This window comes from Hyalella azteca, unplaced genomic scaffold (assembly GCF_000764305.2).
Source record: "Hyalella azteca isolate HAZT.00-mixed unplaced genomic scaffold, Hazt_2.0.2 contig4379, whole genome shotgun sequence".
NCBI classification, from domain to species: Eukaryota; Metazoa; Arthropoda; class Malacostraca; order Amphipoda; family Hyalellidae; genus Hyalella; species Hyalella azteca.
In genome coordinates this window covers 3,575-17,893 of record NW_025934598.1, presented here as the reverse complement: position 1 = coordinate 17,893, position 14,319 = coordinate 3,575, and the positions used below count along the sequence as shown (strand labels likewise).

The following is a 14,319-nucleotide window of genomic DNA, read 5'->3' as shown; positions in this document are numbered from 1 at the left end:
AATATGAATTTGGGCCACTAAAACGATGACTTTGTGGAAATAAATGACTCCAGTCAATGATTGATATCATTACTATTCAAATAACAGGTCACGAAAGATACACCCTGTGTTAACTTTGCACCATGACACATCCATGCACTATCATTAGAGCAGTCATCGATCCATCACCCTTGAAGAAAACAAATTGCTGCGATCTCGACTGATTTGAGTCCAGCTCGAAAGCTGAGTGAGTGACTTCATGAGCAGAACGAATGACTGAGGGAGTTAATTGGCTAACAAAAAATGTAAAGTGATGCACGCAAAGAACTGAGAAATTGAATGATAATAATCTCGTTATTTATTGCCTTGTTTCAAGTTTTCTTGCTGCTTGCAGAATGAACCAGAAAAAGTTCAGCTTATCCTGGTTGTACCTAATGTTATTTGCAGCTCAATTCTTGTTTGTAAGTAGGAAATAATGTAGTTCTCATGCTATTCTTTTTAATCAATTTGAACACATCAAAACTGAACCGGATAAAATTTCGAGTGATTTCAAAATGTTGTCCTTGAAATTTATAATTCCATCATTCCACATATTTTCCATTTGTTGTTTCTGAAGAAATTAATGAAATGTCGTACTACAGTTTCGATGAGCGTTGATTTACCTCATTAAATAACTTCCCAACTCAGACAGTTCTAATTATAACACAAAAGTCAATGAGACGATAATGCCTTAAGCATTAACAGTTTACCTTATGTGTCAACCGGTGAATGATTGTAAATGCACGATTTTAAGCATCCGTGACAAAATGCCTGATACCGAATAAGAAACTGAGCGCAGTAAACGTAGCAATTCAAATCCTCGACTTCACGTTCACTTTGAACCTAAACAGAACAATAATTGAACCGTCTATTTTTGACTCACTGCTTTTGAGGTAAGCCACGAGATCAACCATTTGGGCAGCAGAGGATGGATAGGCGAGCACGCTGCCCAATGGGCACGAGCTTTTAGCCGTAGCAAAGTCGGTTTTATTGGTAGAGAAAAAGTAGCAAAATCCGCCCACAGCTTCAAAGCCCGGCATACACGCATCTGGTGGGAGTTAAATAAATTTTTATGTCACATTTCCAATAAAAATATCCAATGTTACTAATGCTGGGACTTAATTTATCTTCTGAATGGAATTTGAAGCAGTAATGCATCCAAATGCTTTAATTGTAGACTATAGAGGGCCACATCGTTTATAAATAGAATATATGGGATTGCGGTTCGATAACACCACAATTCGACAAGCCAAAACCTGTTGGGGCTTCGCAATATAATGAGAGATAAGTTTACTCGCGGTTTGTTTTCTATTTCTGATGCATTTAGGAAACAAATCACGTTACTTTCCACAACTTTCTGTGGAGAGTAACGTTAAAATAAATAAAATTCAGAGGGGATATTCAAATTTGGCATATTTTTTGCTGCCTAAATACTATAAAAACAATACCGAAACAACAATTGTATGAAAAACACATAAAATACATTTTTGCTTCGTAAATGTGATGAAGGCCGAGTCCGTGATGAGTAAGTTGGTGAGCACCGAGGCGCTGCTGCTGAAGTAACACTTGGACACGGAGGCCTCCTGAGTGATGGACACCGCCAGGCACCGCGTGTCCACGAAGCACCGATTCCGGCACACGCCTGAGGCAGAATAGGATTATTCTACTATATTCATTACAATGATTTCACCGTCTCAATTATCCATGCCCCATTGTAGAATGCACCGGCTGGGATGACTCCGCTACAATTCTTAGAACAAAGCTCCAATATCGGCATACAATAATCATATACCAAGATGGAAAATTGGTATTATGTGATCGCGATATAATCATTTGGCATCATTTTGTAGCAGTCTTGAGAAAATCTGTTCGTACTACGCTGTTCTGATTAAATCGCTGAGAAAAATTTTCCTTTCTGAACCTAATATTCAGAACTCAGGAATATTTCATTAATAGATGCACATAAATTTACAAATTAGCTCACATATAAAGACAACCAAAAAAAATTCACAACAAATCTACTTCTTAGCTACTCCTCAGAGGAACTAATTAATTATTATCCGAACGATTATACTGTATTTGCAAAATTATTGAAGCCATTTATGATTGCGGCAGTCAATCATATCTGTATGTCATATCATTAAATCAATCATATCAATCATATCATTATGTCAAGTGAAAAACATTCTTAACTTTTATTAACGATACGAGACATAAAAAAATTTATTTAGGTACAAACAAATTGCTTGATGACAAACAAATATACATTTTGTATAATAATTATTATCCACGGCGATTATTGACGCTCCATATTCAATATATCTTAAATAACACAGCGTTTGAAAACAAAGTGTTTGATCATTGTATTGTGTATAAACGAGATAATCTATACCCTCAAAAATTTTAGAATTCCCAGCCCTTAAAATGGAAATCAATAACCTTGAATAAGTTCTTTTATGTCGTCAAGCCATAAACTGCATGCAACATCCTTACGTTTTGCCAACTTCCATCATGTATTCCTGCGATTAATATGTATTAGAATATTACTATAATAAAAAATAATATTTATTAAGTAATTGTACATAAAAATAGTTGAATCATTCTAATCTCGTTATCTAGCTTCAAACCCATCGGTTAAAATCATTTATCCATTTAGCTCGATTAAGATGATCAATTTACTGAATGTTTCAATTATATTTTCATACACCAAATTATAATAAACTGGACTTTAGATGATGTGAGGGAAGCAGTTTATAAAATATTTTTCTAAACTTTCTTATTTGATGAACAGTAAATGTAATCATGGGTTCCGTCTTAAAATAACAATAGTTTCGTCTAATCATGGGTTTCATCGTAAAAACTTGACTACCACTTTATCCATCCTCAATGACTTTCAGGCTCGAACTGTCGCGTGTCCAGTTAAATTGAATAAATAATTTGCATGGATAGTTTCCATCTAAACTTTGGAAAGAGAAATACATATAATGCCTGAAAGAAGCAAAAATTAGCTGAGAGACTCACATGTGCTCGGTGCCTCCAAGTAAGACGTGTTCCAAGCCTGCGCGATCTTTTCTCGGCTGAACTACTATAGCTAATGCGTGTAATTTCGCACGTGTGGTTAGGCACTTTGGACAATAACAGTTTTTTATTTATCATGATAATTGTTGCGATGCTTTGCCTTCATTGTGTGTGAATGACTTTGAACGAGTACTTTGCTTAATGTTCAAAAACAGATCGTCTGATATTTATCTATAGTTACTGTTACATAAACGAATTATTTTATGCTTGTTGCATAAATCTCAATTACAATTCGGTAAAAGACACAGATATACATAGCTGCTATCAATGCAGCAATTTCAATTATACACTGTTAGAAAAAACGGTGAAAAAACGGTCCCACTGGCGTTCTATATAGTGGCCGGTCGCCCCGTGAAAATAAACTGTTTCACCGTTTTTATCAGATGTTTTACGGATTTATAGTGTTAAATTAGAGTAAAAACGGCGAAACGGTGTTTTTTTCACGTGCCGACCGGCCACTGAAACGCCGGTATAATACCGTTAACGGTAATTTTTCTAACAGTGTAATAGAAACAAAGCCGTCATTTTCTGATTAAATCAACGTCGGAGCAACCTCCGTTGTTCGACGTTAAATCAACGTTGGAATAACCTTCTGTAATCATGTTGAATTCTAGCCCAGAATGAATATTTAAGCGACGTTATTCTCTATAAGAATTCAAACACACCCTTCGAGTTCCGAGTTCAACGCTTTTTGCTGTCTTCTAACTCCCCCACTTTGAATATAATTTCAGATTAATGTACTCACTATATAAGTATCGTGGATACGCACAAGAACTTTCACGGTTCCAGGTTTCAAACCTGCACTCAAACAAATTAACTTCAAAGGATTTATGACAGATTTTGATAATATTTTTGCATCCGAGAGTATTTTTGAGGTGTTTCAGTGGTGTAATAAAAAACGATCGAAACATGCGAGGGCATGTATTTTAAATATTATAATATGGTTCATGGAAATTAAATGCGAATTTATTGAGAATGTGTTTGTGCGGCCTTAACATAATTCAAAAACAATTTTAGTAGCACAATTTCTATGATATCATGCAAGTTGATTCTAAACCGTTATTCTCAAATTTATAATGACGTCAATCACAATCAATGCCAAGTCATATTTCATGTATTATACATTCTTTTGCAAAAAGCTTTCACACGTTATGCTCAAGACATAACAGATTGGAAACAAATTTCAAGATCATTTATTCACTTTATAAGTTAGAAAAAGATAGCCTGGGCAACAATAAATTCATGTATCAATGGCCTCAGCATATGTGAGTGGAAGGTTTACACCATATTGGTCATCGGCAAATGAAGCTACATCATATCAAAATTCGTGGCGAAAAATTGTTAACTGAACTAACACCGAATTTGGCCATAATTCCACAGTTATATATGCAGCATCATCGTTAACCTGTACACGTCATTTTAATTAACCTTTGTCCCTTTGTCATTAATCTTGAAACTATACGTGCTGGAATGTTGTTTTTCAAAAGGATTGTCATTTTGAAGACTATAATTGGATGTAAATTCGGAGAAATGAGATATTTTTCTGGGTTCAAAACTAAAGGGGAGGGGCCAAATTTGCACGCTGGTGCGAAATATCCAATAAATAATTCATGTGCATAATTGCAATCTGCATTAAAATGTGGCCTTTTAAACACTGTAATTGAGACAGCAATACGACGCTCTTATCAAGAAAGATCGCTTACCAAAATAATTTACTGCTGATAGCAATCACACTGCACAAAGAACTTCCTTGTATTATCTATCCAACTCTAGTGAAACATTTTTCTACGAAATGATAAACCTTATTTCGGCATATTGACCAGTCCAAACCTTTACCGTTTATAATTTCTTAGGCCGCTTCCTTGGAGACACATGGTAAACGCTTCCATTCGTCAGAGCAACTGGTAAACTGAAAGGGTTTCAACCTTACGGCGTGCCATTTTAATTTTTTTTTTTTCGATTACATGTCACGCACATAGAACGTAGGCAAACACAGATTATTTTTCTCCTATGCTCTGTGTTGATTCACGGTTCAATACTTCACCGAATACTATAACCACGTTAGCGACGCTAGACATCACATCCATTTTTAATGGCCGAGGCAATTTAACTCATGTTATTGACAAAAGAAAAATAAATAGAACTAATATTTTCTCTCGCCCCGTACATTCTTCGACATAGTATAGTGCATCTGTTCGTGAATTATAAAATGTTGAGCGTTGATTATTGGAATTCGGGAGCTCGTTCTTGTGAGATTGCTTGGAAAGAAATTATTTGAAGTATGACCGGAACTGAGGTCAGAAATTGGCTTTTGCCAATTGTAACAATAAAATTTTGCTATAGTTAGTCCATTTCATTTTATAGAATTTACATATGAAGTTGAAATCAATGCAAAAATCGATTGTCAATTAAATATAGTTAATTTGTTAATTCAAAATTAACCGGGAGGATTATGAATTGTGCTCAGATTAAAATTTACTGTAGACCAAGATGATCATACACACGCAGGCGTTCCAGAGCATCTGTGACAAATATTGTCTATAATTTACACAGGAATTCAAATTACATAAATCATGTCTATCGACTTCTATCGATCAAATAATTATACGTTGGTAAAATTACCTTCTGTCATGATGGTGCTCTTTATAAGGCAAAATATGGTGCTCTTTTCTAATCATTGTGAACTTACATTCACAATTTTCTCATCCGAATATAAAATGGATAACATTAATGCTGCTGGTCACCGAAAATGATATCGGTGCATGCATTGCCAGACGTGCTGAGCGATGCCCGCATTGCAGGTAACAACAAAGGGTAACAAAGTACACTTGCGATGCCCGCATGGGTAACAAAGCTTTTTTTGGCTAGAAATTACAGGCATTCTCATTATTAGAACGGTTACATCTATCAAAATCTAAAAATTTGTTTTTTTCTAACGTTTATGACCCAATAAATTTGCTCCTTTTTGTTTTTCAAAACGTTTTCTGCTTGCGAAATGTGCACGTTAGAACGTTTACAGCTTGCAAGTATGAGATCATATTATGATGGGCCTATATACTGGCCTTATTTCATTAATTTCAATCTAACAAGACAGTGTGTTGATATATCAGATTCATTATTCATTTCAGCGGCAAAGTGATATTGGTTTCAAGTAAATGTACTATCACACCAGTGATGAAGAAGCCTTGCATTTCTAATTTGATTATAAATTGAGAGATAAAGAAATACCTATGGCTCCTCACATTTGTTGTACTCATTCAAATGCAGGGCTAACAGAAATACACGTGAATACACGTGACAGAATATACGTGACAGAAATACACGTGACAGAATATACGTAACAGAAATACACGTGACAGAATATACGTGACAGAAATACACGTGACAGAATATACGTGACAGAAATACACGTGACAGAATATACGTGACAGAAATACACGTGACAGAATACACGTGCCAGAAAAACGAGCCCTGCAATTTGAGGTACCCATGCATAATTTAGAGTGGAGCGACGATCAAGGTACCAATTGTTATAATTGTTTTGCCCTCGTCAGGTCTGCCGTTATAAATAAGTGAACACAATCAATACAATATCCACATATTGAAAATTTGGCTGATTTGATGGTTAAGCAAAAATATGCTAAAGATTAAGCGTTTAAGTGAAGAATGTTCATCATTTGTGTTGACTTGAAAGTTATAGTATTAAATTACTGTCATACTAAATGCTGCCCGAAGACACTGAAGACTGTTTGCCTTCTATGTGAGCAGGATAGTCAAGTGAGGGTGGATAATTACATCAAATGAGAGTGACATAAGCAATAATCTTTAGAACCTGTTGTCAAGAATAATATTCATGGAATAAATGTTGTGCGCAGTACAATTATCCTTCCTCCTCTACACATAAAATTTGGTCTGTTGAAATTTTTGCTAACTTGATCGTTCGAGATAGTGCATGCATTTAAACATTTTATGTCCAAATTCCCTATGTAAGGACTGGGGAAAATAAAGTGTGTTGTATTTGTGGGAAACAGATATCGGAACTCAAAGTGAACACTGTTTGACAACCTCAGTTTTATGAATATGTTAAACGATTTGGGCTTTCATTAGATGGTAGTTGAGGTGGATATGTGGTACCCAGCTAAATTGAACATCTCAATGACAGCAGATAACTCTAGGACAGTAGCAAGAGAACGGCCAGAAGCAGTGAACAATCGAGTATATAAATGCCCTAGAGTTTCTAATGCGAAATGACATAACTATTGTATTTAATCTATATATAGTAAATGCATAAACATAAAAACTGCGTATATACATTTTATAAGGGCTTTTTTTCCTAAGGAGGAATCGAGTAAAAAAATGAGCATTTTACTGTAAAGATTCATTTGCTTGAACTCTGAAGGTGTACCTGCCGTGATGGTTTAAACTAAGATTTCCAAGGCTACAAGGTTTGTTGTTTATCAGGCAGTGGTGCATTCCACAATGTTAATGATTGGGGAGCCGGATCGAACATGCGGTTCTGTTCAGGATGAATAGCTTTTTCATGGCATATATCTGAAACAAATCTAATGCACAAGCTTTGATATTATGTACCAGCTTGTGATCGAGATGAAACTACTATATATGGAAATGTATTTTTTCCGTGAATAAAGATTGATTTACTCTGCTAGATTGATGAAATATTAAGTTAATTTGCTTAAATGAGAGCTTTTTTCGGGTTCATTAAAGTTTTCGAAGTTTGGTCCGCAATGTTTTTTTTAATAAGTTGAAAATTCAGATTAATGCGATTAATTAACGCTCCTAGAAAAAAGTCGACACATTAAATTGAGATTTTGTCAAATTGAAAAGATTTGAGCATATGATGTTATAATGTATAACATCAGCAAAGAGCCATCAAACATGAAGAGTTTGCTCGTGCATTTTAGTAATGAATAGCAGTTAGAGGAGGGTAATTTATTATTTACATGACATGGCAAATGAAAACTTTTCAATTTCCTGTTAATGGATATGTGATTGTATAGTTCGAGTCTCCAAGCGACCGTTGACCTTTAGCATGCCTGGAAGTTGGGATAATATGGAAGTTCGGCCGGACTCCGCGAATTAGTCCATGTCCAAGCCGATCCTGTAATGTATACGATCTTAGCTATATAGCCGAGTTACGGGTCCCCCGCCACGATGTTGATTGCGGCTAATGCCGATCTTGTAATGTAAACGATCTTCCGCCACGTACGATGTTGATTGCGGCTAAAGCCGATCTTGTAATGTAAACGATCTTGGCTAACGCCGTGTTACGGGTCCCCCGCCACGATGTTGAATGCGGCTAAAACCGATCTTGTAATGTAAACTATTGTGGCTAGAGCTGATCTGGGCTAAAGCAGGGTTACAGGTCCCCCGCCACGTACGATGTTGATTGCGGCTCAAGCCGATCGCTCGAATTTTAATTGGTAGCTATAGATATTGATTCTCGTCAATAGAAGATGATTGCCGTGTCGTGTTATTCACCTTCATCTTTTATTTGACGGTCTTTTGTTATGGGTCTAAAAATTTAAGTAACGGTGATCTGATTATTCAGTCTTGTGTTAGCTGATTCAAGTATTTTCCGCTGAGAGCTGTGATCTAATTTCCTCCCTTCATGCCTGTAAATCAAGACTTACATGGTATTTATTTATTTCCAAATTTCCAAATTCCAATTATATCCTGATGGACGAAACAGTCAGCCTAGCAATCCTGTTTCTTAAATTTTGTTATTAATATTACGATATCGTATAACCAAATTAAATGACCGTTTACATTTCATTCACTGCTCAAAGTCTGCTTTTATATGATGAAAAACAACCTGATATATTGAAAAACAACCTGATTTTAATGTTCGGTTTAAAATTATAGTTTCACTTGTGATGCTGGTAGATGTAATTTTAGATGCTGCAGCCAACAGTGTCACTGAGCAAGTATATACATGTATGCATTATGGATGATGCAAATTATTTAATTCACCTTTAACTATTATTTATTCTTTATTCTTTTACACACAAAAGCAACACAGCACGACTCAATAGAAAGAGAAAAAAACATGCTATTTAGAAATAAAAGTTTCCAGGTGAAAAGCCTATACAAGCTATAAAAAAGCTTCGCAGGCGTAATAGGTGACAAGTATGAACGTAATAGTGGCAACATGTACAACAGAAATTAATACAAATATTACATTGTAAAGTAAAGGCTGTACATAAGTAAATTGTCACAATAAAAAAACTATATGATAAACAAAGTTAAATTAATATTGAGCAAGAATATGATCGCGAAATTTTGTCTTTAAAATGGATTTAGAACAGTTTATTCTGAAATCATCAGGCAGTTCATCAAAATGTTTTACACAATTAAAAACAGTACCATTTTTCTCTATTTCTAAACGGACCGGTGGAAGGTGGAGACGAACGCCTCTGGTATCATGGAAATGATGATGAACAAGAGGAGCAAAAAAAACTTTCAAAAAGACGCTGATCATGAAATTTATTAATTGAGATGGCAATTAATAGTAACAGATGAATTCATGAAGGCACGAATAGGTTCGAGGTATAATTTCGTTCCTGTATTTCCTTCCAAATTCATTTCTGAAATGCTCATATGAGGCAAGTATTACCGTCATAATGTGGCAATAGGATCGAAGGTTAAAAGTATATAGTTTGAACGAACTGTATCGCGAATGATGTTTGTCACCTTATAATTCGTTCAAGTTTTTTTCGGTGTGTCGTGAATTAATGAGTCAAGTTGTCACCGAAGTGAACACAAAATTACGAAAATTTCATATTCAGTTTATTGAATATTGCAAGATATCATAAATTTGTTTAAATGCAATCTGAAGGAGTGTCACCTGAACTTGAAATTTCAAAAATCTTGAACACCTTTATTCTTAATGAAGGTGATGAAGGCCGAGTCTGTGATGAGTAAGTTGGTGAGCACCGAGGCGCTGCTGCTGAAGTAACACTTGGACACGGAGGCCGCCTGAGTGATGGACACCGCCAGGCACCGCGTGTCCACGAAGCACCGATTCCGGCACACGCCTGAGGCATTAAGGGCAAACAGCTGGATCATAAGATGTTTTTTCGGAGAAAAAAATGGACAACAACATTTAGACGATATTTTAGCGATGCTATGATGCTATAATGTTTTACACTATAAAAGTGTTGGTTAAAACGAATTAATGATTTTACTGTGATCTGTTATTTGCGGCAGCTTTGAGACATCATCATAGGACATTTCCGTGAACTGGCGTATAATTTGATGATATTTTTACTACCCTTGTGAAACACAATATCTAGCTTGCTGGTCGAATTTCTCGTTATTTTGTCAAATTTTTTGAATTTATTTTGTGTGTGATTTTGTTTCATGAATTATTCCAAAATACTACTCTTCTATGGTCTCTAATTACAAAAGGATACATAATTGCTCAATGTTTGTCAGAAGAGCCACCAGCAGCTAGACATTTCGTATGTACGCGGAGAAAATTTGGCAAAATAAAAAATTCTGATCAAGATTTTGATGAATGAAAATTCAATAAAAAGACGATTTTAAATTTCAGAGATTAATTTTGCAATTCGTTTGCAAACCAATTAAATGAAATTCGTTTGTTTAGTAGTAACTCACATTTGCTCGGTGCCTCCAACGAAGACGTAGTCCAAGCCTGAGCGATCTTTACGTCGGCGAAGAGCGCCATTGCGCTCGCCTGAACTGCGCTGAAACTGCTCGCCAAACTGGCCAAGCAGAACACGCCGGAGAACAGGCCGTTCTTCTTGAAAATGATGCCGCGATTCGATTTTCCACGCTGAGCAAATTTAATGCTGCCTTGTGAACCAATTCCAGGCCAATCGTGAATTCCAGTTTACAAAACAAAAACACCCCAATTGCTTTGTACAGATAGCCAACCACATTTAAACTTAATAGCTGTTAGTTGACACATTTCTCAGTGATAGATCGACATGAATACATACCTTCGGTCGACCGGTATAAATAATCCTCAACGGCTAGTTTCGTTGGAGGTTTCCTACCTAATACAAAGGCGAGTTGCAATTATTGGCGGTGCCATTTTTTCACAGAAGTTAAAAGAAGGTGGATTAGATAACAATAATTGCAACGTAACTACATTGAATGTGCTTACGAATCCGAAAAAAACGAACAAGATTCAATTCTTTCATGAAAAGCTATTTCGGAGTATGCAAATTTTAACCACTGTCTGATAAATAATTGATAGTAGCTGAGGATGTTCGTGCTGCACTGCCATTCGTCTTTACTATGTTCAAATCATCAATGTTCAAAGTAAACTCAGAACTGCAGGCAATGACAGAAATTATAGCATTCAGCATGATATTTCCGACCGGTATTCATTTGTTCATGAAGTGAAAGAATTTGTTTTTAAGCAATCATGCAACTTGTGCTGGCTATTTGTGGTCCCCTGCATATCGAAGTGAAGTGAAACAAGGGTAGAAACAATAATGCTTCTCTAAGCCAACTTGCAGATTACTGTAGAAATTCAAGTATCATTCGCATCGACACTGTACAACTAAATAATGGGAAATCCATCAAACTTCAGTTACTTTGTGATTCATTTATTAGATTAGCACACAGTGATATTTTTTTATAATCAAAACAATCTCCGTAAAGTTAGTACCAGTTTAGCCTGAGCATTGCGAGGACATTGATAAGGTATCTGTGTTGTTCAATTCTGATCTGTGGTTCTTGATGATCGAAAACTATCCTGGAAAATAATTTTTGTCGAAATTCAAACAGCGTTTATAGTAACAGATCCATGAGCCATCATTGTAATTGAACACATGCAGATCCAAAACCAGGAACTTGATTGCGTACTTGTTGTACTAAATGAAATGGTCACCTAAACTTATGATAACTTCCCGAAGGTCGATGTTGCAAGAAATAGAAGAATACCAACATTAATGTAGCATCACCTATGAGCATTAAATTTAATTTTCTTTGGGCACTTAGGATCAATATATAATATTACTATAATAAAAAATAATATTTATTAAGTAATTGTAAATAAAAATAGTTGAATCATTCTAATCTCGTTATCTAGCTTCAAACCCATCGGTTAAAATCATTTATCCATTTAGCTCGATTGAGATTATCAATTTCCTGAATGTTTCAATTATATTTTCATACACCAAATTATAATAAACTGGACTTTAAATGATGTGAGGGAAGCAGTTTATAAAATATTTTTCTAAACTTTCTTACTTGATGAACAGTAAATGTAATCATGGGTTCCGTCTTAAAATAACAATAGTTTCGTCTAATCATGGGTTTCATCGTAAAAACTTGACTACCATTTTACGCATCCTCAAAGACTTTCAGGCTCGAACTGTCGCGTGTCCAGTTAAATTGAATGAATAATTTGCATGGATAGTTTCCATCTAAACTTTGGAAAGAGAAATACATATAATGCCTGAAAGAAGCAAAAATTAGCTGAGAGACTCACATGCGCTCGGTGCCTCCAAGTAAGACGTGGTCCAAGCCTGCGCGATCTTTACGTCGGTGAAGAGCGTCATTGTGCTCGCCTGAACTGCGCTAAAACTGCTCGACAAACTGACCAAGCAAATCACGTTTGAGAAGAACATGCCTCTTCCTTTGTTCATACACAGCTCTAGGTCGTAGGTATTTCAATTCTTATACAAGTTTCTGAAAATGAAATCAAAATCACTGGAAAGTAAACTTAGTGTTACTTAATTTCTGAGTTGTGAAAACTTGATAAGAGTAACTTTTATTTGACCTTATCTACATAAATATTCTTCCACTGCGTTAAAATGTTTTAAATTGCTCATTGGATGGAGATTCGTCAAAGAATTAGAAATTTCTAGTTCCCTGTATGGTTAAATATTTTTGTTTGACAACGAATGGCGTGAACTTGTCTACAGTGAATGTGCTTCCTATCTCTGCGCGTGCAACAGATACAATGCCAATACTTCCTGGTTACAAGCGACAAACCACGTGTCCAACAGCCTAGTGTGACTCGATATCGATTTTGCATGCATGCTACAGCGGCATAGATCTTTGAAGATGTCAATTTGGTATGATTATTAGGCGAGGTTTAGTCTTTATTATGATCTCGTGTAAACGAGCTCCAGGTGAAAGATAAATCACTAAAACCATCTAACATTCTCATTGGGAGAATTTGGAAATCTTGAACAAGAAATGGGATAGGTAAAAATGTTTTTAACAAGGATTTTGCAATATGTTCAACAAGGGATGAACAATTATACAAATGAATTGGCAGTTTAGTTGTCCCCCGCTTTATTGCGCTTCGCTTATACCTCGGCTGAACTACTATAGCTAATGCGTGTAATTTCGCACGTGTGGTTAGGCACTTTGGACAATAACAGTTTTTTATTTATCATGATAATTGTTGTGATGCTCTGCCTCCATTGTGTGTGAATGACTTTGAACGAGTACTTTGCTTCATGTTTAAAAACAGATCGTCTGATGTTTATTTATAGTTACTGTTACTTAAACTAATTATTTTATGCCTGTTGCACAAATCTCAATTACAATTCGGTAAAAGACACAGATATATATATAGCTGCTATCAATGCAGCAATTTCAATTATAATAGAAACAAAGCCGGAATTTTCTGATTAAATCAACGTCGGAGCAACCTCCGTTGTTCAACGTTGAATAAACGTTAGAATAACCTTCTGTTATCATGTTGAATTCTAGCCCAGAATGAAAATTTAAGCGACGTTATTCTCTATAAGAATTGAAACATATCCTTCGAGTTCTGAGTTCAAAGCTTTTTGCTGTCTTCTAACTCCCCCACTTTAATTGAATACAATTTCAGATTAATGTACTCACTATATAAGTATCGTGGATACGCACAAGAACTTTCATGGTTCCAGGTTTCAAACTTGCACTCAAACAAATTAGCTTCAAAAGATTTATGACAGATTTTGATAATATTTTTGCGTCCGAGAGTATTTTTGAGGTGTTTCAGTGGTGTAATAAAAAACGATCGAAACATGCGAGGGCATGTATTTTAAATATTATAATATGGTTCATGGAAATTAAATGCGAATTTATTGAGAATGTGTTTGTGCGGCCTTAACATAATTCAAAAACAATTTTAGTAGCACAATTTCTATGATATCATGCAAGTTGATTCTAAACCGTTATTCTCAAATTTATAATGACGTCAATCACAATCAATGCCAAGTCATATTTCAT

At 35.5% G+C, this 14,319-nt stretch overlaps 1 protein-coding gene across 1 annotated transcript; it reads right to left on the bottom strand.

The window, feature by feature from the left end:
* Nucleotides 1–1,185: 1,185 nt before the first annotated feature.
* On the bottom strand, nucleotides 1,186–12,781 carry LOC125177718. Its single transcript, XM_047879997.1, has 4 exons — nucleotides 12,581–12,781; nucleotides 9,993–10,151; nucleotides 1,502–1,660; nucleotides 1,186–1,196 (listed from the first exon to the last, which is right to left on the bottom strand). Exons 1-4 carry the CDS (start codon nucleotides 12,735–12,737, stop codon nucleotides 1,186–1,188), a joined length of 486 nt encoding a protein of 161 aa, XP_047735953.1. The 5' UTR covers nucleotides 12,738–12,781.
* Nucleotides 12,782–14,319: the final 1,538 nt, after the last annotated feature.